The following is a 22329-nucleotide window of genomic DNA, read 5'->3' on the forward strand; positions in this document are numbered from 1 at the left end:
ACAAACAAGCTGTGCACACGTACGCGTTTTTTTTTAATAATCACTAACATAAACAAAATGAATCAATAGAAAGACCCCCCAAAAAATACAATAAAATAAAATAAAAAATAACACCGACAGAGAATATAACACCAAAAATATACCAAATATATAAATTCATGTAACCTTTTTAAAGTCACATTTGACACATCATTTTTAATCACAAAAAAACGGAACAGTTGTACTGTAATATGGCACTGCTTGCAAAATAAATAGCACCATCGCCGCTTTAAAACTGTGAATAATTTTAATAGCACTTTCTACACACATTTGAAAGTGTAGAAATTGGGACATGGAACAAAAATTAGATGCAAATGGCCATGGTGATAAGCACTGGCTTCTCCCTAAAGTTGTTTTTTTTTTTTTTTTTTTTGTATATGAATATTATTCGTTCTGACATTTTTAACATGTTTGAAATATATACATTTTTATCTAAATTTCATGGGCTAATGTTTAAAACTTTTCAAAGGTGCGCTTCCATGGCAACACATGACCAGGTGACCTCAAAGAGAAGAGAGAATGATTAACACAAAATATTAAATAAAGACAGTTACTTCCTCCAAACAAACAAAAAATACATTTACCAGATAAATTAGAATATAGAAGTACAAAAACCAGCACCTGTTAGGGAGGTAAATCCCTGTGTGAGGGGTAAATCCCTCACACAGTGTCTCCTCTAGTTACTAAAAAAAAAAAAAAAAGATGTTCTTAATGAGTCTTACCTCACCTGGTTTACATTTGATCCAACATCTCCCCTCCAACATCTCAGACCAGGAAAGAAACTTTGCAAATTATTGACTACAAATGTAATTCAATCAGCTAATCCTTGTTTGCTTTTGCTCCACAGACAAAGCCGTGAAATAGCAACGTGCTGCCACTAGGGGGACTGGGCAAAAAAAAAAAAAAAACTCTCGACGTTTCAAACCGCATTGAGAGTTAGAATGATTTATGTTGGAGAGTTACGCTATTTGTTTCTCCCTGTCTGGCAGGCATTATTCCAATTTACCTTTAACTACTGCAGGGGTTTCTCAGATGAGGATGCCACACAGAGTGCTGACAGATTCAGCGCCCCTAAAACAAACCGAGGTGGCACTTTTAAATAAACAGCAGACACAGAAGCTCAAAACAAATATTGGCATGTGCACACAAACTCCTCACAGCAGTCGGCCTGTTTGTGAGCACACCAAATGAGGAGAGGAGACTGCGACACGTTGAACATTTTACAGTGATGTACGGCAGGCTTGCTGCATAGCAAAACAATTCAATATTTGTACACGTGAAAGGCAGCGGTGTTTGTTTTGTGGCCAAAAAACGTCATCAGCATCAGTAGACGGGACGAATATTCACAGAACTCCTATCCAGAACCGCACAGCATTCTGGGAGACGCAGACGCAGGCAGAAGAAAAGGCTTTAGCTGCTCAACCTCTCACAACCAGCTAAGCTAGGTTTGTGGTATCAACTAGCTCGCTCGCTCTTTGGTTGCCTAGCAACAACCTGTTGAGCAACCTGCACAGCAGCAGTTTCAAGTTTGGCCATTGTCCCTAGAAACTGCTTACAAACAAACAAAGGCGTGGAGTGAAAACTGTAGATAAATAACCAGGAAACGTCGCACCACCAGTTTGGAATCAAAAACTAATCGGTAATTATCGACATCGATAATTGTCAACATCGACTGGTATAAAACTCTTACATCGTGAAAAGCTTTTAAGCCGCATCGGTGAAACTGAGGTGACATGTCTATGAGAAACAGGAACAGGGAAAAACTCCAGCTGTCATAATGGGAGGTAACTTTTTGACCCACATGCAGAAACAAGAGAACCAAGTATCAGTAAAAGATGTTTAATGAAAAAACAACAAAACAATAGAGCTTCAGCAGGGTTCAAGGAACTGGGCAGCAGGAACGGGCTGGAAGAGAGGATGAGTGATGAGTAAAGGTCTGTGGATGTCCGGGTTCTGAATGAGCGGGACCGATCTTACAGTCAGGCGGTAGGTAAGCGGGGGTGGATACTGGTATTTCCTGGGTCGTTTCGGGTGGGGCAATCTGCTGCGGACCAACCGGCGAGGGGTAAGAGGATCAGGTGCAGCCAGGAACTCAAAGCCTCGGGGGGTGACCCAGGACGTCTCGAGGAGGTTGTCTGGAAACGAGTAAACACAACAGGTGTCACTGGAGGGTTCTCAGAGGAATCACAAACTGCTCTAGTGGTGGCCTACAGTACCATTACTGGTTAACAATCTGGCATCGATGTGTTGGTTGACTCCACTCTTAAACCTCTTCGGAGATGAGAAAATCTCCGACAGGTGTGAGGATCCCAGCGTCCCTGGTCACGCCCACCAGAGATCATCCACCAGGCGGCCCCTGGTGGAAGGAGCGAGAAGCAGCAGGAAAACCACCCGAGCACCCAGGATCACCACACCAGCAAAGAGAAATTCATGGCAAAGTTACTGCACTGTTTAACAAACCTGGGAAACGACCTTACTCTGCACTGAACAGGCTAAGTTATGGAATATGATAAATTATTTTTGAGGTTTAGATATGTAGGGCAGGGAAAAACAAAGGATGAGAAAATATCTCATATATATATAAACTTTGCTAGAACCAGTGGGCTTTTATCTGCTTTTCTAAATGTGAAACAGATGTAGAAGTATTTCAGCCAACAAACCAGTCGGCCAGCTGCCCGTCCATTTGGCAGGTCCTTTGTAACTGTGCTTTTTTTTTTTTTACTGGTTCCTTGCTCAAAGCTATGGAAATGTCTAAAAATTTTCATTCTTCATTGAAGAACAGATCATATCTTGACTAAAACATTGTGGCATCGGAAAGTATTGCGGAAGTTTTGTAAATTTGATGTAAATTTGGCTAATTATGCTTTGGTAAACACCATGTTGGTGGTAAACTACTTTTTTTTTTGTCAAAACGTTTGATATTTTTAAGGGATTTAATTGGGGAAAAAAAACAAAACAAAAACAAAATCATGTTGTGTGTTTGTAACAAGATGTTTTAAACAAAAAGCTTCCAAATTCATACTCTGAGTTTAAGAGCCTTATTAAAAATGTTTCTACCAAAACTATTGGAAAAGCAGGAAGAAAAAAAAAAAACTTGTCAACCTGGGCAACTATTAATTAGATATTTTTTAGAGATTAAAGTACTACAAAGTAAATCAGCCTTTGAGTAAAAACAAAAGGAGGATGGATCGATATAGAGATGGTAATGTGGTGTGTAAGGAAAGTACGTTTAATGGATGTCTTCATATTCTACAGTGTTTGAATTGGCCTTTGGCAAAGACTGAACAGCTGAAAGCATGAAAATTACTTAACAACCACAAAACCTGAAATCCCACCGGCCCTGGTGTTTTCTAACATTCTGTACTTTTGTGAAAGTGAAACATAATATGAGTGAAAAAGATAAAAAGCAGGGTTTTCTTTCTTTTTTTCTCCCAAACCTTGACCTGAGTAAATAAGCTAAAAGCTTCAACGGCTTCAGCAAACATAGGAGTCTTTGATCCAAAAAAAACGTATTGATTCATTTGATCTTTTTTTTTTTTTTCCTACTACACTAAGGCCGATAAAACATCTCATTCAAGACGGATGGTGTTTGGATTCCATTCCGCCTTTCGGATTTCTTGCTTTTTAGATACAGTTGCCACCAACCGCACAGTTACTTTTAAGTGGATTGAAAAACTGACCCGGCGTGAGTTTAATCTGTCTCGTCACATGATGGAAACGCTCGGCCTGGTGTGCATCATTTTCTCTTTTATGTTAGTGTCAGAACAAACTGGGCTCCTGTCCACACCCCCCCCAAAACCCCCTTCTTTTAATCCGTTGCTTAAATCATCTGTGAACCTGAGCAGTGAGAACCGGAGGGGAGGGAGGAAAGATGTAACGACGCAAAAAGGGGGTAATTTTTCGGAAAGAGTCTCTGCATCGTGTATTACTTTAAAAGTCATAAGTTACTCGGTTGGGCTGTGGCATCTGTGTGTCCGGACCAGGGTTACGCAACACGCCAAGTCTTTTGTTTTTAATTGGAAGCAGAGAATTTGAGGGGAATATTGATCCGTGGAGAATTGAATTGGATTTACTGAAAGTCTGCATTTGATGTATGTTTGTTTTGCACGACTGCTTGCTTGCTAGGTCAAAGCCCTTGTGGTCCGAGAAGTTTGTCTATTATGCAACCAAATAAGCATGTTTCCCCCACCAGCACGTCCTGTGTTGTTTCTTCTGCTTGTGTTTCCACTGGGTTGTATATAGGATCAAATGCAAATAATGCATAGGAATGTTAAACACTAAATGATTTAATTACAATGCATTTCTTTTCAGTCATGTGTAATATTCTTGGAAAATTGCTTTTTTTGTGTGTTTTTTTTCTCCCACTCTCTTTGTTGATGTTTTTACGTCTAGCCAGGCAAAACAGTTTTTCTGTTGTTTTTTTTTTGTTAAGACTGGATGACAGAAAATAAAATTTAATGGGCTGGAAAAGTGACAGACCTTAAATAGCTCAGCTGTAGCCAAAGCTGCGTCTTAAACAAGCACAAGTTATTTATTTCATTTCAGTTTTAATATTTTATTTTATGCTACAATTTCCCAAGGGGAACATTTGTAAGTCGACCTAAAAATTGAAATATTTTGTTATGGTGCAATTTTCCCATAGGAAATATTTGTGAGTCAACTTTAAATGATTATATTGGCTGATTTTAAATCTTTCAGTAAATGTGCGTTTACTAAAAACACAAAATGATGAGAATACGAGGCGGTCTAAAAACCTGTTTGTCTAGAAGACATCAAGAACAGGAAAACTAATGAAATCAGCTCAGCCAATAAATAAAACCAATGTCAGGAAACAGAAGTATTGAGACTAGAGTGTGTGCAGTTGCAAGAAAAAATAAAACAAACAATAAAAAAACAACAAAACTACAGATCCAGAATTACTTTCTATTGGAATAAAAAGAGAAACAAAGAGCATTTATGACGGTAACGGTAGACGCTTGTCCATTGATGGCTAAGTGCAGAAACGTCTTACCCACTTGAGAAATTCGGTGTAAAATTCATAAAGCATAGCAAATCTCAGCATTGGAAAGTCCTCTGCAGGAACATACACGTGGAAACACACCCACAAACACAATAATGGTGCGGTGGAAATCAACACAAGACACAAGAAAGGCCTTTGTAATCCCGGAGGAATCCAGCAGACAATGTGCAGGTATCTAAACTACCAGTAATGAGCCGGAGCTGTGTTGTTTCACCTCGTCTGATGTCATTCAAGCCATAATAGATCCTGAAAATGTTTTTTTTTTTCTTTTTCTTTTCTTGTTCTGAGTTATGCAGTTGTTTTTTTTTCAGAAGCTTCTTTTGTTTTCGTTTTGTCCAAACAGGCCTCAGCTGACAAAAAGATTTCTCTCTCTTTCTACTTCCTTTTCTCTCTCTCTCTCTCTCTCACTCACACACACACACACGCACACACACACTCGACACATCCAGCAAGCAAAGCCAGAACAAACATGCCAAACACAGCTAACAGTATTTACAGAATTGAGCGAACTGTAATAGTCGTCTCTCGGTGAAAAAGTATTTTTCATCGTCGAAATGTTTCACATTTGTCACATAGCAGCCACGAACAATAATGTGCTGCGGTGGGATTTCGTACGGTTGACCAACACAAAGCAAAGCATGACTGTAAAACCATTACAAACCATTCCTTTGTAGCTCTGGTTGTAAGTTTGGGTTCTGCAGGAAGGAGAGCCTGCAACCCAGCTTTTAAGTAACTCTCAGCTTCTAAAAGGTTTCCTTCCAGGTCTTTCCTGCATTTAGCTCCATCCATTTTTCTATTAAGTCTGACCACCGGCTTCTCTGCATCTTCTTAATGCGATATTAGAGACTAAAAAAAAAAATAAAATAAAAAACGACCGAGATGCCTCGGTGAATGATGAGTGAGACCAATAACGTCTTTCTGATCAAATTTGGAGAGCCATATCGCACAGCGGCCTAATTCTTGGGGGAAGAGTCTCGAAAAGACATTTTAGAGTTTCATGGAAATACAAGATTGAACTAGCATCACGTTTCAGTCGCAAGTTGCAAATATAAGTTCAGTATTGATAAGAAAAAGGAGTCGGAGATCAAGAACTTGCCGTGACAAGTGGTGTGCACAGTGTGGGGCGTAGAGGTAGTTTACTATGGCACTTAGCATGGAGGCCAAAAAAAAAAAAAGAAGAAAATTTGGTCTCATCTGCTCAGAGCTTCTTCTTCTTCTTCTTCTTCAGAAATTGTTGCACATTTGAAACTGGGGTTCTCGTGACTTTGCCCAGATCAATAGAGTCAATATAAGTAAATATTAGGTTGTCCACACGTTCATCCACTCCAGCTGTGAATCTTTGCAGCTTCTGTTGCTGTGTGCCTCTTGGCTGCTCCTCTGATTAATCCTCCACTTTCAACTTCTCCACAACTTTATCTTGGATGTGTCTGCCTGCCGTGTTTCTCGGTTTTCATGACGCCGTCTGTTCGCCAGTGCTCTCCCTAACAGACCTCAGAGGGCTTCACAGAATGGGCGGATTCATACTGAGATTAAACTAAACAAAGGAAGACGGATGATGATGACGGTCAAAATCAGATGAAGGCAGCTGGTTTCACCAGATTTCATCGTGCGATGTCGGAGGTTGAAAAGAGAAAAAAATAAATAAAAATCACAATTTCTTATGTGTTTGATCGGCCACAAAAAAACAACAAAAACATTTTGAAGTTTGTGGGCGTGTGACAAATATCAAGGCATTTCAATATTTCTGCAAAGAACTGTATTTGAACTTAATATTTGTGCAAGTTATACTTCTAGGTGGTTATTAACTCATTTCCATGAGATACAAGATAAAAAAAAATAGTGCTTTTAACCAACCAAAATAAGGTTTAAAAAAAAAAAAATAAAACATTTTAACCAGCGAGTTCTTGTAGTAACTTTTTTGCGGTTGATATTGCCGGGAAAACTGTTGGCCAATGACAGCGCATCCCTGCCGCTTGAGAAGCATTGAGAAAGTGACCTTTGTGAGAACGTGCGATAAAATGTTTAGTCGGTAAATGTGGTCAGACAACAAACAGAAAGGATGCATATCGTTTCAAACATACTGAAGCCATTATAGGCACGACGATCTGTGAACTGTGAGTTCCAGGAAGGGAAAACAAAGAAACTAAAGCGAATCCCATATTACTTTCGCTGACCCCCCAAAACAGAAATATATGGGAACCACATCATAAACCACACTATGAAAGGGATATGGCTGTGAGCCTGGAGAGAAATGTCAGTCTGTGGCTTGTTCTCTGTCTGATCTGTTGCTATTAGAGGAAACCAGATTGTGAAGATACAGCAGAGACCGTTTCCAGCAGCGTGGGAAGTGCAGGAAGTTCACCTGCTCATCCCATGTTTTTGAGGGTCTGAGCAAAGCTCAGGGATGATGTTTGGTGATACTGCTTTGAAACTGGAAGCAGTTTGGATGTGGGGATCTGTTTGGATCTCAGGGTTTGTATCGTTGCAAGTTTTACAAGTTTATATTCCAGATAAAGTTACTAAAGCAGGCGCATGTGGGCAACAGATAACGTCAAATGTTTGCACTAAGCCACTACTGGAAATACTCCGAAGTGTCACCTGCAGACAGGAAGCAGAAAATGGTGTAGAAAAAAAACAAAACATGCCATTTATAAACCATGTTGCCATGACGATGTTAGACATGAGTGAAGTATTTTCCCATTTACAGATGTCTTCCCTTTTTTTTGTTTTGTTTTAGGATCTTTTAATTTTATTTGGCTCAAACATTTCAGATATTTAAACACATCTTATTGTCAGACGAAGAAAATCTGAAGAAATACAAAAGGCAGTTTATCGAATTATGATTTTATTTATTAAAAGGAAAACATTCAAATGAAACTCATCATTCGTCCTGAGTCATGGCGGCAGACGCGGCCGCCTGACTCAGACTTCCTGCGGTGGAGGAGATGATGAGGACGGCCACGACGCGCTCTCTTCTTCTTTTCTCCGTTAGTGCAGTGTCTTAATTGTTATATTTAAGAAGATTTTCTTTGCTTCTGTTTTCGTAAAAGCAACTCAAGCTTTCTTTTCTCCTCTACTATATTTTACTCATAACTAAGTTGCTTTTTCCAAAGATAAAGGGCTACATTTCCAAAGGAGCTGTGGAAATGCTGGTTGTCCCATCATCTGATTTTTGTGGCTCACCCAACATGACACACGCCAAGGCCTTGTCAACCATTAGAGCTGCAAAAAGTTCTGATATTTAATTAAACCCTGGTTCAATGTAACATTTTTGGGGGTATTTTTGGATTGCGTGGTCTAATCTAAATCGTCTGAAAGGCTAAACTGGATTGTTTTTTTTTGCACAAGCACACAAACCAGACAAAGGAAATTACAGGCACATTGGAGCATTAAAATAAAAAAATACTGAAAGATCGAGAATAAGAAAGTGGAACAGAATGCGAAATTGTTTTGTCATTTCACACATAGAGAAACTGGAAAAATAATTTCAGATCCTCATTTCAAGTACTTTGAATGCAAATTGAATTCATGTATGATGATGTAGCAAAGTAAAACGATAAGAATGGCTTTTGTTATTTGTAATACGAGAAGTGTCCTTTTGGCCATTCTTTCTACCAAATGCATTCTATTGTTTTAATGATTGCAAGATGTTAGGAGAAGAAACCACTTCAGGCTAAGTAGCAACTTTCTCAGCAATGTCCAACTAATTTCATTTTGGTGAACTGAGACTTAAACAGTGTCATTTAATTGCTTACACACGTCTGTGATACCAGTGTCATGCACATAATCACATGAGGACTGTCTTTTCTTCTTCTTCTTCTTTTGGTTCCTCCCAAATATATTTGGTAACACTTTATTTGACGGGGTGTGCAAAAGACTGACATGACACTGATATAAACATGACACGACACCTGTGTTGCCACTTTTAATGGACTTTGAAGGCAATTTTTAGAGCAACTTTGCATTAAAAGTGTCATTATTTACCGAATGACACTTCATGACAACAGTCATAGATATTCATAAAGACTCCTTCATGATCATGGCAGTATCATGTCAGTCTGATGCACATCCCGTCAAATAAAGTGTCACTATATATTCATATGCCTTTAGATCTCGTCTAAGCAACTTTGTGACATGCACAAAAATACAATTAATAATGGCTAATTTTCTCTCATTTATTTTTCTATTGGTAGATGAGGTGTTTTTAAACCTCAAGAATCTCTCGAGTATCAGAATTCGGGATGTAATGGAATTATTTTCATTGTAGTAGCAGGAAGCTACCAGTAGGAGGCAGTGTAAGACTGTGTAATCGCTCCAGAACCTGTTAGCTTAACGTGACATCCGGCTTCAGGAGGATTTGTAAAATACAGCTTTGTTTCATTCCAGTTTTAGGTTAGTAAAGTGCACACGGTTCTTAACTTAGTAGTAGAATATAGAGTTATTTGGTGGTTTATTGCTGTTTGTTATAAAACCAGACTATTTGGCACCAATCGGGAAAACGGCGGTGCTTTTTAGCTGAATCAAGTGCACCTTACACTGGTATAGAAAGTGATGATTAGTTTTTATGTAAGCTTAAGCTACTGTAAGATGTGAAGATAAAACGTTTCTGAATGTTGTTGGAAGGCACTTTAGACGATTTAAAACTTTAAAACGTTACCCGAGTCAAATCTGGCAAGCCATATTTCTGACTTTATGTGATCATGTTTATGTAAATTTTATATTGTTTATGAGGTAACACTACAGGATAGCAAATGGTTGTTATTCTGAGATTGAAGTTTGTGATGTACGCTGTACCTTTGTACTAAAGAGTTTAAAAGAAACTGTATGATAGAAATAATTTTGTTGTCTGGTATGACAAAGAAAATAAAATTGACACAGTAGTTATTTATAAGAAAGACAAGATTCTGTTGGAAATGTTTAATAGATCAGAACAGTCTGCAGGAGGATTTGTGAATCACAGCTTTGTTTCATCAGTTCAACCTGTTTTATCATGTTTTCAGGAAATTCAGCATGTATGACCCTGGCGCCAGCCCTGTTACCTGTAACGACCGCATTGTGGTTTGTAATCCGAGAAGTGTCCTTCTGGTAATCTTTCTCCCAAAACAATTCTGTTATTTTATTTATTGAAGTTCACAGAACAAACCTTTTCAGGGTAAGTAACGATTTTCTCAGCAGTCTACAACTAATTTCAATTTGGTGACCTACAACATAAACTGGTTTTCTCTAACAAATCTATAAAATCCTCACAGAACAGCTGGATTTATGCTAAGATTAAACACAACTGGTCTCTCTTTACTTCTTAGGCGATTTCTGAATTCAAGTTGTTGCTCTAGGAGTATCAGAATAAAAGGGGGGTGTTTAGACATACGCATGTCAGACTTCACAATTTTATTTGTGAAAAATACACAACAAAACATTTATGCACTTTTTTTGTGTTGGTCTATTACCAAAAAACCCAAGGAAAGACATTAAAGTTTTCAGTTGCAGCTTCAGTTTAAAGGATGTGAAAATTTTTACAAGAAGAATTTTTTTTTTTTTTTTACAAGCAATTGTCAAACTCACAAACCAAATCATAATTTTTAAATGTATTTGTTATAGTTAGTTGTAATATTGTCATTCTGTCGTGCATGAACTACATTCTGTTGAATGGTGCAGATGGTATTCTAGAAGAAAACCTTCTAGAATGGGTTTTCTTCACATGTTCTGGTTTCCTTCCAGAACATGAACGGCTGCTTCTCTCGCAACTCCCATGAGGAGCGTAAACCGACTGCTGTGATGGGAGAAAGGGGGAGAACTTGCCATTAAAACACTGGAACTGGACTGGCTGTAAAACTGGAGAAAGACGACGCGACAGAAAAATCTCATGTGCATGTCTTTCATCAGTAGGTTTCTAACTGAGAAGCATGACTTACTTTTCAAGCCCAAATATTCTGAGTTTAAGTAGATGTTCTAATTTACATTTGGAAACTCAACAGATAAAAAGTGTGAAAGCAAAAGTGTTTTTTTTTTTTTACTTATACATTAAGCCCTTGAAAGAAGTAAGACTAATAAAAACAAGCCTGTAATTCCTAAAATCAAAATCTGATCTTGGAGTTGACCCTAAATGTTGTAATTTCCATATTATTACGCAAAGCCTTTCTGCAGGAATAAGAAGAAAAATTGTTTTGTTTTTCTAAAACAAAGGGGGGCGATTAAGTTACATTGCAAATGTACACAAAAATGTGTGTAGAGGGTGCGGCGCATTTAAACACTCAGTCTCTAACACACATCCAGCCGAGTGCTTATCTGTTTCATAAATTATTGCAAGCTTTAGAAATGTTTTGTTTGTGTCTGTGTGTGACTATTTTTACTTTTTGGTGTCTGATCAACTTCCTGTTTTAAATGCATTTATTTTTGCATTCAACCGAAGCAGGGAAGTTTCAATTCAGTTAAACGCGGTAAAACAGCGCCATCTTGTGTTAACCCTCCTGTGATATTTCTAATTTCTTCACTTCATCACCTTCACGGCTCATCAATGAGTCGGTGCTTGGTTATTGATTTCCATCAAATCAGTCATATCCTGTTAACTGCTTATCATTTTTAAAATGTTTGTCTTCCAGAAACAATTAAACTTCTTTAGAGGTGAAAGTAAAAATAAAATTGCAAAAATAAAACAGTGGGAAAAGCAGTTTTAAGATGGGTAGAGGTATAATCACTGAATTAAAGCAATATTACTTGCAGCATCCTAATGTATTTGGCTGTTTTCTGTGACGCATGTTCATACCTCATTGTCTCCAAACTTTTTTTTTTTAGCTTTAAAATTGCAAAAGATGTTCATGTCATCTGTCAAAAACACTTTAAAGAAAGTGTCTTCAATAGTGGACCACAATAAAGCTGCATAATGCTTACATGTAGAGTTTAAAAACTAGAGTGTGTAGGAGACAATAACTCCCATTTCTGAAAACTGTATGGTTTGAGTTATTTTACATTCTAAGAGTAAGATTAATCTAGACTATTTTGTAATTCTACAGAAGGAGAAAAAAAAAGGTAAACGTGTCACTAATGATGAGTTTTAGACAGAGACACACTGGACAAAGAACTACTCTTACTCCTCACAGCAATTTAAAAATTAGTTTTGGACGTGGGAGGAAGCTGCAGTACCTGGGGTCAAACCCATGCATGCAAGTGGAGAACATGCAGACATCATGGAGAAAAAGCTGGGATTCAAACTCTTGCCCTTCTTCCTCCAAGGCAACAGTGCTAACCAACTGCAAAACAATGTTAAAGTTATTGACATGTTACGAAAGTGTGGCTGTGTAGTGAAAGTGTCCTGCTCAGTCTGTAGTTTCAGATCTGTCACACACTGAAAACAATTGAACAAACTTAAAAAAATAAAATAAAATAAAAAGTTGCCCTGTTATGACAAGTGCCTGCAGTTTTACTTTAAAACCAGAAAACTGTGGTCGGCTCCGTTCAAAAACAATCATGTCATCAGCAGAAGTAGGGCTGGTACCCGATCGCAGCTAGTTTCCTGATGTTGATTCAGAGAGGTTCTTGTTCTCAGAAAGTCATGGCATATTGTCTCTGAGGGGGGAAAAACCCAGAGGGCTTAGACAATGGGAAATCATTAAAAATATCAGCGGTTAGCCACAGACATGAGGGCTTGTTCGAAAACGTCTCATAAAACCCCAAAACGTTTTCTGGAAAAAAAAAACTTTAATGTGTCCGCTTTAACATCCGTCAGCCTCTGGAGGAACGGAAAACAACAAATTAAACCAATATGTGAGTTTGTACTTTTGTTGTTTTGTGCTGTTGAAAGTGCTAAAGGTTAAAATTACGGTTATGTTGAATTTAATCTGAAGGGATTAAACATGAAGTGGGATCCAAGAAGAGGATGTTCAAATCTTTAATTTTTTTCCTAAAGCAGCAGGTTTTTTTGTTGTTTTTTACAAATCAAGTATACGTTTCTACTCTTGTCGCAGTCAAAGGTATTTAAAGCCTTGCTTTTATTTCGATTGCTTAAGTCGTTAGTGCTGGCATTGTTCCTCGCTCCAGTCTGCCATTACTGGAGCCGGATGATCACACCTGCTGGTAATGCTGTTGTCTCGCAAGGCTGGATCCAATTTAATAAATCATTCAACTTATCGGATTAAGCACTAAATTAGCATGCGGGCTCCCATCCAATCAGAAGCAGCTGCTCCAGATAAAAACCACCGGCCATTGGCTCACCGACACAGCAGCCTTAGGACCGTGTGTGAGAGGTCGTGACCCCTGCTGACCTGGATTACTACACGCTCCCGTAGCAATCTCTTGAGCCACTAAAAATAGCCTGAGCCCGAGTTTCTCTAGTGAAGGGCTGCAGCGACCCGGCCTGCCCTGACCCAGTCTGAGGCTGTCTGGATTAGAGCTCTGCTACAGAACAGCCAGAGACGCATCTCAGAGCTGCAAACAGGCCAACTTTATACAACCTGGTAAAGGTGCAAGTTTTTTTTTTTTGTCTTACATTTGAGCTTTGGAAATTTTTCATTTTTACTTTCTATATCATCCCTCTTTGATCCTCATCCAGCTCCATTAACAGCTCAAATTATTACAAGTTTTTGATTTATTGCATCAGCTGTAAATATGGGCAAATTTAAGCAAGGAGCCAATTTCCTGTCAGGGTCATTTTGTGCAGTTTAATCCCTTCCTACTTCCTTTTCATGTCTCTAAAGACCCATTTAAATTTATGAACTGAAGCCATTGTGGTTCAATTGACACTTTGTATTCTATTTTTACGGCCCACACAAAGTAATAAAAATAGTGAAATCTCAAGGTAAGAGAATTTTATTTAGATAGCACATTTTCAGCAACAAGGCAATTCAAGTGCCGGCAAGTTTTGCATCACTTTAATCATCTCATGTTGGCCAATTGACTTGTTAAACATGACTATGACTCCTAATCAAACCTCAATCTTTTAAAACATTTTTAGCTTTAAGGATCCGATTACTCAGCTGAAATAAGAGCCAGATTTATTTTAAGGCTCTTTGCACAATTCAAAAATTGTGTCAATAAGCATAGAGTACATTGAACCCATGCAAATCATTTTAAATTAAGGTTACCAAACACGTGTGGATGAAGTAAAGCTTAATTTATTGGTTTATGGAAAATATATCACATTTTTTACATTTGTGAGATACCTTCAGCTTTTAGTCCATTAAAACATTTTTATTCCAAACGTGTCTCAAAAAGCATCTCAAAGCTGCATTTAAAACTCGCCCCGCGCAAAAATCCTTTTCAATCATTTATTCTAACCAAATCGCTCTGAATCCACCCGCTTTGAAAACGCTTTAAACCAAATCCTGCACGTCTTCGCTACGGAAGCATTTTCCTGCCCCATCCAACAGTCCAAATTAGATACAGCAGCCCAACCGTAAGGATTATTTGTGAGAACAATATATGAATTTCGGTGCATTAGAACAACAAGCAGACTGGAGTTTGCTCACTGGACTACAAATTGAAGAGTTGACACAAATACAATAAATGAGTGAAACATACGCATTATTATAGCAGCAGCAGCAACAGTGACATTTGGTTTGTTTTGCTTCTTTTAGAACATTTTTTTTTCTTTTTTTTTTTAAACATCCACATGGTTGATACCAAAGTGCGACTGCATGGAAAGGTTTTACATTGTTATAGGTTGATTTATAATATTCTGATGAACTACGAGCCTTGCAAGGTTGAGATGCATTTAAAGAGTATTATGGCACATTTTAAATCCGAAGAGGAAACATGTCACAGATCTTTGTACTAGAACAATAGGCAATGCAAACTTTACGATACACTAATATATAGATATATTTCGTAACCAAAGTTTGTTGTCAATACATTAACGTAACATTTAAAAAGCATCACATCAATATATATATATATATTTTTTTTCATATCCATTTGCGGAACAAATGTATCAACTGCAGTTATTACAGTGTTTATTTTTTTGTCGTTTTCTTCCCCCTACGATAGTCATTCTGAAACAGCAAAGAGCGCGCCTGTTTCCGATCTGTGCCGCAGGCGGCGTAAAGCCTACGGCTCAAAACACCACAACATCATATCCCACCAGGAAAAAAAAAAAAAAGAAAACCTTTACGTCTCAAGTTCTTCTTCCGTTCCTGAACTCCCGAGCCGCTCGCCTCCAGCTGAGCACAAACACCCTACATCTCAACTAACTGCTCTTGCAATAATCAATAGTGAGACAAATTGTACAGATATATAGCTATATGTTCATGTATATACCTCCAGTGTGTACACAAACTGACCACTACCTCTGATGGGTTCAGAGCCTCCTTGTTGTCACAAGAGACGGCCACAAAAAGGGTGCATGCAAGAAGAGTACTCGATTCATGGTGGTTGTTTTTTTTTGTTTGTTTTTTTTGGTGTTTTTTTCTTTTAAAGAGTTAACACAGGTGCAAGACAGTTTTCCCTTGTTGAAGACTATCTGGAAAGAATTAAAAAGCCAACGTCCCTGTACAGATTATAGCCTTAAGTTCTATCCTTCTACCAGTTCTGTGTTGCTCTTTCCTCTAAATTAATCACCAGCTGGGTGACTCAGCAGATTCTTGGTCTGAAGTTGGAGGACTTTGGCCCTCTTAAAGCTTGGTCCTTTAACTTCTTTAGGGATTATTCTGTTGGTGTTTTTTTTTTGTTTGTTTGTTTGTTTGTTTGCTTTTCTTTTTTTTTTAAACAGATACCTTCGAAGTATTATTTGGTTGTTTTGAAGCACACATTGAGAAAATTCCTACAGGCGAGTGGTTTTTGAAGGGGGTGGTTGTTCGACATTTGATAACTGTTCCTGCTTTTTAAGTTTCTTAGACGACGGTAATCTTAGTGGGACGAGCAACATTGAGAGAAATTTCAGCGCTCTCTTCACTTGGCGGTCATCATCTGGACAAACTCTGGATGGAAGAAGACAGTGCGACATTTTTTTAGATATACATGTTTAGAAATATTTCTTTAAAAAAAAAAAGGGTTTTATTTTATGGGTTGGTAGTAAAGACAACTCACCCTCATAGTTGACCTGGCCATCACCATCGATATCAGCCTCGCGGATCATCTCATCCACTTCCTCGTCTGTGAGCTTTTCACCCAGGTTGGTCATGACGTGCCGTAGCTCCGCCGCGCTGATGTAGCCGTTACCGTCCTGCAAATAAGACAAAATCTTATTTTGGGAAGGTAGGACACACATATGATGTCTTGTAATATTCATAATTTCTTCTCTGTGGTTTGGCTCTTCCATGGGAAAATAGACTAGCCTGGTGAAGGACTTCCATTTTAGGAAAAATACCAGTCCTTTTTATCAATTATCCAACAAACTGGTAATTCGGTGTTTAATACAAAACCCTGACAGACGAGGAAATGACCAGGTTTTCAGGCCGATCACCGATATCCAGAAAAATGTTGACCTGCTTTCATAAATATTTTGGTCTGAGAAGTTGCTAGACATAGCCAGTGACAGCGGGGCGACCGTTGTTGACAGCAGACGTGATCTGGTGGGTGGATTCGTCTCACAGTGGAGCAAAAGAGGACAGTGGCCGTTTTTCAGACCTTTGTGGGGGCAGAAAATGTCAATGGACAAGAACTGACCGATCATCCAAAAATAAGGAACATGATTTATCAGTGGTCTCCTAGTTTCTTTGTTTCCGTAGGCTAGTTCAAAAAAGTAAAAACGGAGCCCAGTTTAATATTCATTATTAGTTACTTTACCCAAAGACAATTTAAAACCAAGATGTTAAAATATTTCTCCTGCATCTTTGCTTAAAACGTCTCTAGAAAGTTTAACTACGACTAAAAACAAATATCTTTTTAATGTGTTTAACAAATAAATTACACTTCAATACAAAAAAAAAATCATCATGTAGAATAATTTGGGTAAAATGTCTTATTTTAGGACAACACAAAACTCAGACATTTTTCCAATTAGGAATAGTTTTGAATGTGCTTTTCTTGTCGTTGTTACAGTATCAAGATAAAAACATTGTCCAGTTTTGCTTGGGACTGCTGATTAATTTAATGCTGTACCTTGTCAAATACCCTAAAGGCTTCCCTGATTTCCTCCTCACTATCTGTATCTTTCATTTTTCTGGCCATCATAGTCAGGAACTCGGGAAAGTCAATCGTTCCATTTCCTACAATGTTAAAGAGAAACAAGTTAGCATTAATTTGGCTAACAGGGCAACTGTTACTGAACACCATCACAACCAAGAACAAAATAACTGTTTAATATTAGCAATAGTATAAAATACGTGGAATTGTCTCAAGGCTGGGGTGGACAAACATCTGCAGTGACTACTGAACACTTTCATGTCTAGAACATAAAGACAAATCAGACACGAGTGTCGAGTCTTATGACTGCACACGGATCTTTGTTTTATAGGACCGATATGGTTGAGAAATTTTATTTGGTTTCTTTACCGTCAGCATCCACCTCATTGATCATATCTTGCAGTTCAGCTTCGGTGGGATTCTGTCCCAGAGAGCGCATCACCGTGCCGAGCTCCTTGGTGGTGATCGTACCGTCGCCATCCTTGTCAAACAGTGAGAATGCCTCTTTGAACTCTGCACATTAACAGAAACAGTGGCCCCCAGTTGGCTTCAGACTTTATTTAACACAAAGTCTTAATAATGGTCAATAATTAAACTATGTGGAGCATTAACAACACATCTGCAAAGACATGCAATACAAAGAAGAACTAGAACTTTTTGAAAACTTTACTAATCATGGCCAATAATAGAATATGACCTTCTTCAGAACATGCACTATTGGAAAAAAAAAACTGTAAAAGTAAAAAGTAAAAATAATGTTCTAATAAGCATATATTTCCTCAAAAAGTTTTGTCTTTCAAAACCCAAAAGCTTAAAGGTTCGCCCACATAATCTTCAGAACAACATCCGCTGGTTATTACATTCACAAGATCTTAACCATACTTGTAGTGACAGAATGAACCCATTTCTAAAATGCAACCTTTGCTGGTTTTTCACATTTAGTGACGAATTAAGGTGCTTCTAAAGATAAAGCAGGCCAAACATGGCTGAGGTATGCGCTCACCAGCAATCTGCTCCTCTGTCAGCTGATCAGCCTGTAAACAAAAGCACAAAACAGGAGTGAAGCACAGGCAGACCTACTAGAAAAGAAGCACTTTTCACATTTCTGCTCAGTGTAGAATGTATTGAACGTGCAAGTTACAAGATTCAAATTTAATGCAAATTAAATGCGTTTGCTTGCACAGATGTTCAAGGACACAAATTTAGACAAGGTGATAAAGACGACAAGAAAAAAGACTGAATAAAATGCCTCTTTAAGGATCATATCCCTACCTATACACTCAGTAAAAAATAGAATAAAAAAAGCTCAAAGTGTGCAAAAGATCTATTCTGCAACAGCTGAACCACTACTTATAACCTAAAATAAATTTTCTACAGCAAAATCTATCATATTTTAAAGAGTTTACTTTTTTTTTTAAAGGTCCACCCTGCCAAATCTGAAACTTTGTGCATTTTTGTATACAAATGATCTTTCAACAAGTGATTTGAAAAGCAAAAGCGACTCTGCTCTGGAAGGTCAGACAATGCATTTCCAAACGGTGTGAAAGTAATCTCTCCATGTGCTGTACTTATTCTCGCACCAGAACTAACACTTATCCAAGACATCATTCTCCCCTGCTTGTAAACTCTGAAGAGGCCTATCTAAGTCAGGCGATGTGCTCACTTCAGGCTGAGAAAGTGTGATGAGGGACGGGTATAAATTCTCCACAGCCCGAAATACACATGCCTGCTATAATTAGTGAGACACGAACAGGGTCGCCTATGTAGCACACTGAATATCACAGCAGCTAACCATCTCTTTGTAATATTCTTTACCGGGCAAATATTAAGTTCAGGCCGCAGAGACCCAACAACCTCAAGGACGGATCGTTTGGCCGTGCTTTGAATGCTGCTTTGAATATTTATGCAGCCTGAGGAAGTCTGCGAGGCTGAATAAACTGTATTAGGTGATGAAGATGGGCTCATAACTGTATGTTGGCACAAAACTCAACTCGGATAGATGGTTTGCATTTTGTGCCTGTCCCTCCAAAATGTAGATAGCGCAACTTTGCAGATTTCTTTTTTGTTGTTGTCCTTTTTCAAAACTAAAAAAGATTAAAGCCAACATTTCTAGAGCCTGAGGTGTTGGTAACGCCATGTGTTCTTCGAATCAAAATCAATGAGTCACCATGTTAGATGAAATGGGGGGTGGGAGGGTAAGCGAAGGAGAGCAAGACTATCCACACTGTCGAGAATAGAAGTGTGTGTGTGTGTGTATATACAGACACACACACACACACACATTTGCTGTAAGAAATGTAGTCAGCACAGCAGCTGTGAAATGATGGTAAAACTGTCAAATTATAAGCCGACAAGTATAAATCCCCATAGTGAAAACACAAACTGTAGTTTGGTTAAGACTGTAGCATGATATGCCAGTATGTGACACAGGATGATAGCGCACAAAATTGACATGTTGCACGTTGTTTTGTTTTTTTTCTTCTTTTCTTTCTTTCTTGGCAACAGTATGAGAGAAGTCCAACAGTGAAACACACAGGGACGGGAAAGAGGCAGGGAGTCATTTGTGTTCCTTAACTGGGCCGTTCAAAACTAGTTAGTTCCCGATTTGGAGGATGCACTGCGGCTGCTGCACCAAGCATGTTTTGGTTCAATGCGGGGGGGGCGGCGACGCGAGAGGAGGGGTGGCAAAGAGGATCATTCAGCAGAAGCAGAATGCGGTTCAACGTTGTGGCGCAATACGTAACCGAGAAGAATGGTGACATGGTGGTGCTGCCATAGCTGGAAGACTGAAATGTGGACACAACTGTAGCTAATCGCGTGCAGTCAGCTACTACCTGCAAGGCGTATTGTTATGTAATTGCAGTCATCAGATATCATAAAACCCCCATCTGCTTGTTGCGCATGTCAAGCTGCATTTAAACCATCCTGCTGATGCGCTTTGCAGGAAGAGCTGCATTAATAGCTAACGTGAAATGACAAAATGGTTGTTAGCATGCCATCTAACCCGAACGCCGAAGGCGTTCTTGTTAAATAAACAATACGAGTCTACGGATTTCGACTATTATTACACTGCAAAACCACTCAAAGACGCTGCAACCACGCCCACTGACGGGTTAAAAAAAAATAAACATGCTGCCAACCTTTATGCATGCAGACTACAACCACCTGGATGTTTGCTTGGTGTCGCATTTTAAATCGTTTCCGTAACAATTTCTGAAACCTGCGCTCCACTGTGGATAACAGAAAATTAAAGGGAGCTCTCTAACTTGAGCTGCTGATTATAAATTTAAGTGAACTGCCAATAATAGGAAGCGCCACTAGGTAAATATGTTTGCTAGGCTTCCCCGCCGTCCTGCAAAATTACGATACAAACTATGTGTCAAGTAGAGTTTTGGTCTTTGCAAATACTTAAACGAAACATTCACGTTAAAACACGAATTAATTCAACAGCGACCACTTAAGCCTTAGCATCGAGACGCCAGCGAAGCCTTGCTAACATGCTAAGTGTTAGCTTGATACTCACCATTGTTCCGTTGAGTTTTTAAGCTCTGCGAAGGAGACAAATGTTTGATTTGCGACTCTTACTTTAAATTACCGCAGAGAATGTCACCTTGATAAGACAATCAAAACAGATGGAATATAAATGTCTACAGTCTCGGAAATATGGATAGCCTGCACTCTAGTGTTGCCCGGAAACCTCAATCCAGCGACGCCGGCGTTGTGCTTCGGCTCCTTTAAAACAAAAAATTGTATCCTTCCGCCGCTGTTCCCCTGGTGTTCTACATCTCCAGAACTGACCAGAATTACAACTACATAACCCACTGCTGTATTCTTTTAATACTGATTTTTTATTTTTAAATCTTAATTATAATTTAACACTTAATAAGCCACACTACACTCTTTGCCACTCTAGGTAAGCAATGTGCGCAAAGATACTAAAAGAAATCTAGCATAGGGACATTTTCCCAGAACAAAAACCAAATGCTTTCAAGAAATTATTGATTTTTTGTAACTTTACTTGTGTAGTAAAATATTATCAGTCAACAATATAAGTAGTATATGTCATCCAGAGCATGTACCCTTATGGTGCAAGAAAAGCAATAAACAGATAGAATATTATGAATTGCAAAATGTTTTGTTTTTGTGGTCAAAATATGAAGAAAGACTGGCTCTGTCCTCTGAAATATTTGGAGATGATTGTGCAAGAAAGGATATTTCAGTCCAGTTTTACTTTTCATGAACTATTTTGAAATAGTTAATATAAACACGAACTTTAAGACATAATTTAAAGGATAACATATTTGCCAATGTTGCATTAAAATGGTATATGTTTCAGAGGAGAACCACAATGAAGATTAGTTAAAGTGAGATGCTTTAACTGAGCTTATACAATAAGTTACTGAGACTGTATTGATCAGGAAATCAACATAACATGGATTATTATCTTGATTTCCTGAACAACAATAAAATAGTCAACTTTTAGTTTGCATCACACAACTAAAAGCTTAGACCGTGGGTCTTCAATTCCAGCCCTGAAAGGCCAGTGTTCTTCAAACCTTTAGATGTGTCTCTGCTTCAACACACCTAAGTCAAATAATGAGGTCATTAGCGATACTCTGAGGAACTTTATTGCAAATCCAGGAGGGAATCAAGCCATTTGATTCAGGTATGTTGGAGGAGGGACACAACTAAAATTTCACTAAAGTAGCAAAAAGTAGCTACATCCTATTACAGCAGCGGTCCCTCAGGACCGGAAATGAGGAACACAGATTTACAGTCATGTTTGAATAACCCGTAAAAGAAAGGATAGAAGATGGTGTTATAATATCCAAAGTGAGTGAAAATCAGAAGAAACAAGTGAAATTGAGCTTTTGACAAGTAGCATGGGCATTTTATCATCGTGTTCCCTGCTTTTTAGCTTAAATACGCAGAAAAAGCTGTAAGTTTTGTTTAGACGTGTGTCATCACATCAGTTTTATGACTAAGCCAGAATGTGTTCAGTCAGATTAGATACGAACTCTTCTATTGTTAGCAACAACTTTAAGAGGGTAGATGGTAGATCTGGAGAGAGCTTGAATCCTTTTTCTTATCAGGAACAGCAGGAGGTTGTTTAGCTATACAATTTTGATGCAATAAGCTCTTGTTGGGAATAAGTGGGATATAGTTTTCTGCATATTTTCTTTGCATTTTTTTCTGTTGCAAACATTACACTGAAC

General features: G+C 38.4%; 1 protein-coding gene across 1 annotated transcript; it reads right to left on the reverse strand.

The window, feature by feature from the left end:
* Positions 1-15002: 15002 nt before the first annotated feature.
* Positions 15003-20842, reverse strand: calm3a (calmodulin 3a (phosphorylase kinase, delta)). Its single transcript, XM_007549454.2, has 6 exons — positions 20637-20842; positions 18117-18147; positions 17483-17626; positions 17090-17196; positions 16076-16211; positions 15003-15966 (listed from the first exon to the last, which is right to left on the reverse strand). The coding sequence occupies exons 1-6, from the start codon at positions 20637-20639 to the stop codon at positions 15938-15940; spliced, it is 450 nt and encodes a 149-aa protein (XP_007549516.1). The 5' UTR covers positions 20640-20842; the 3' UTR covers positions 15003-15937.
* Positions 20843-22329: the final 1487 nt, after the last annotated feature.

This window comes from Poecilia formosa, unplaced genomic scaffold (genome assembly GCF_000485575.1).
Source record: "Poecilia formosa unplaced genomic scaffold, Poecilia_formosa-5.1.2 Scaffold31, whole genome shotgun sequence".
NCBI lineage: Eukaryota > Metazoa > Chordata > Actinopteri > Cyprinodontiformes > Poeciliidae > Poecilia > Poecilia formosa.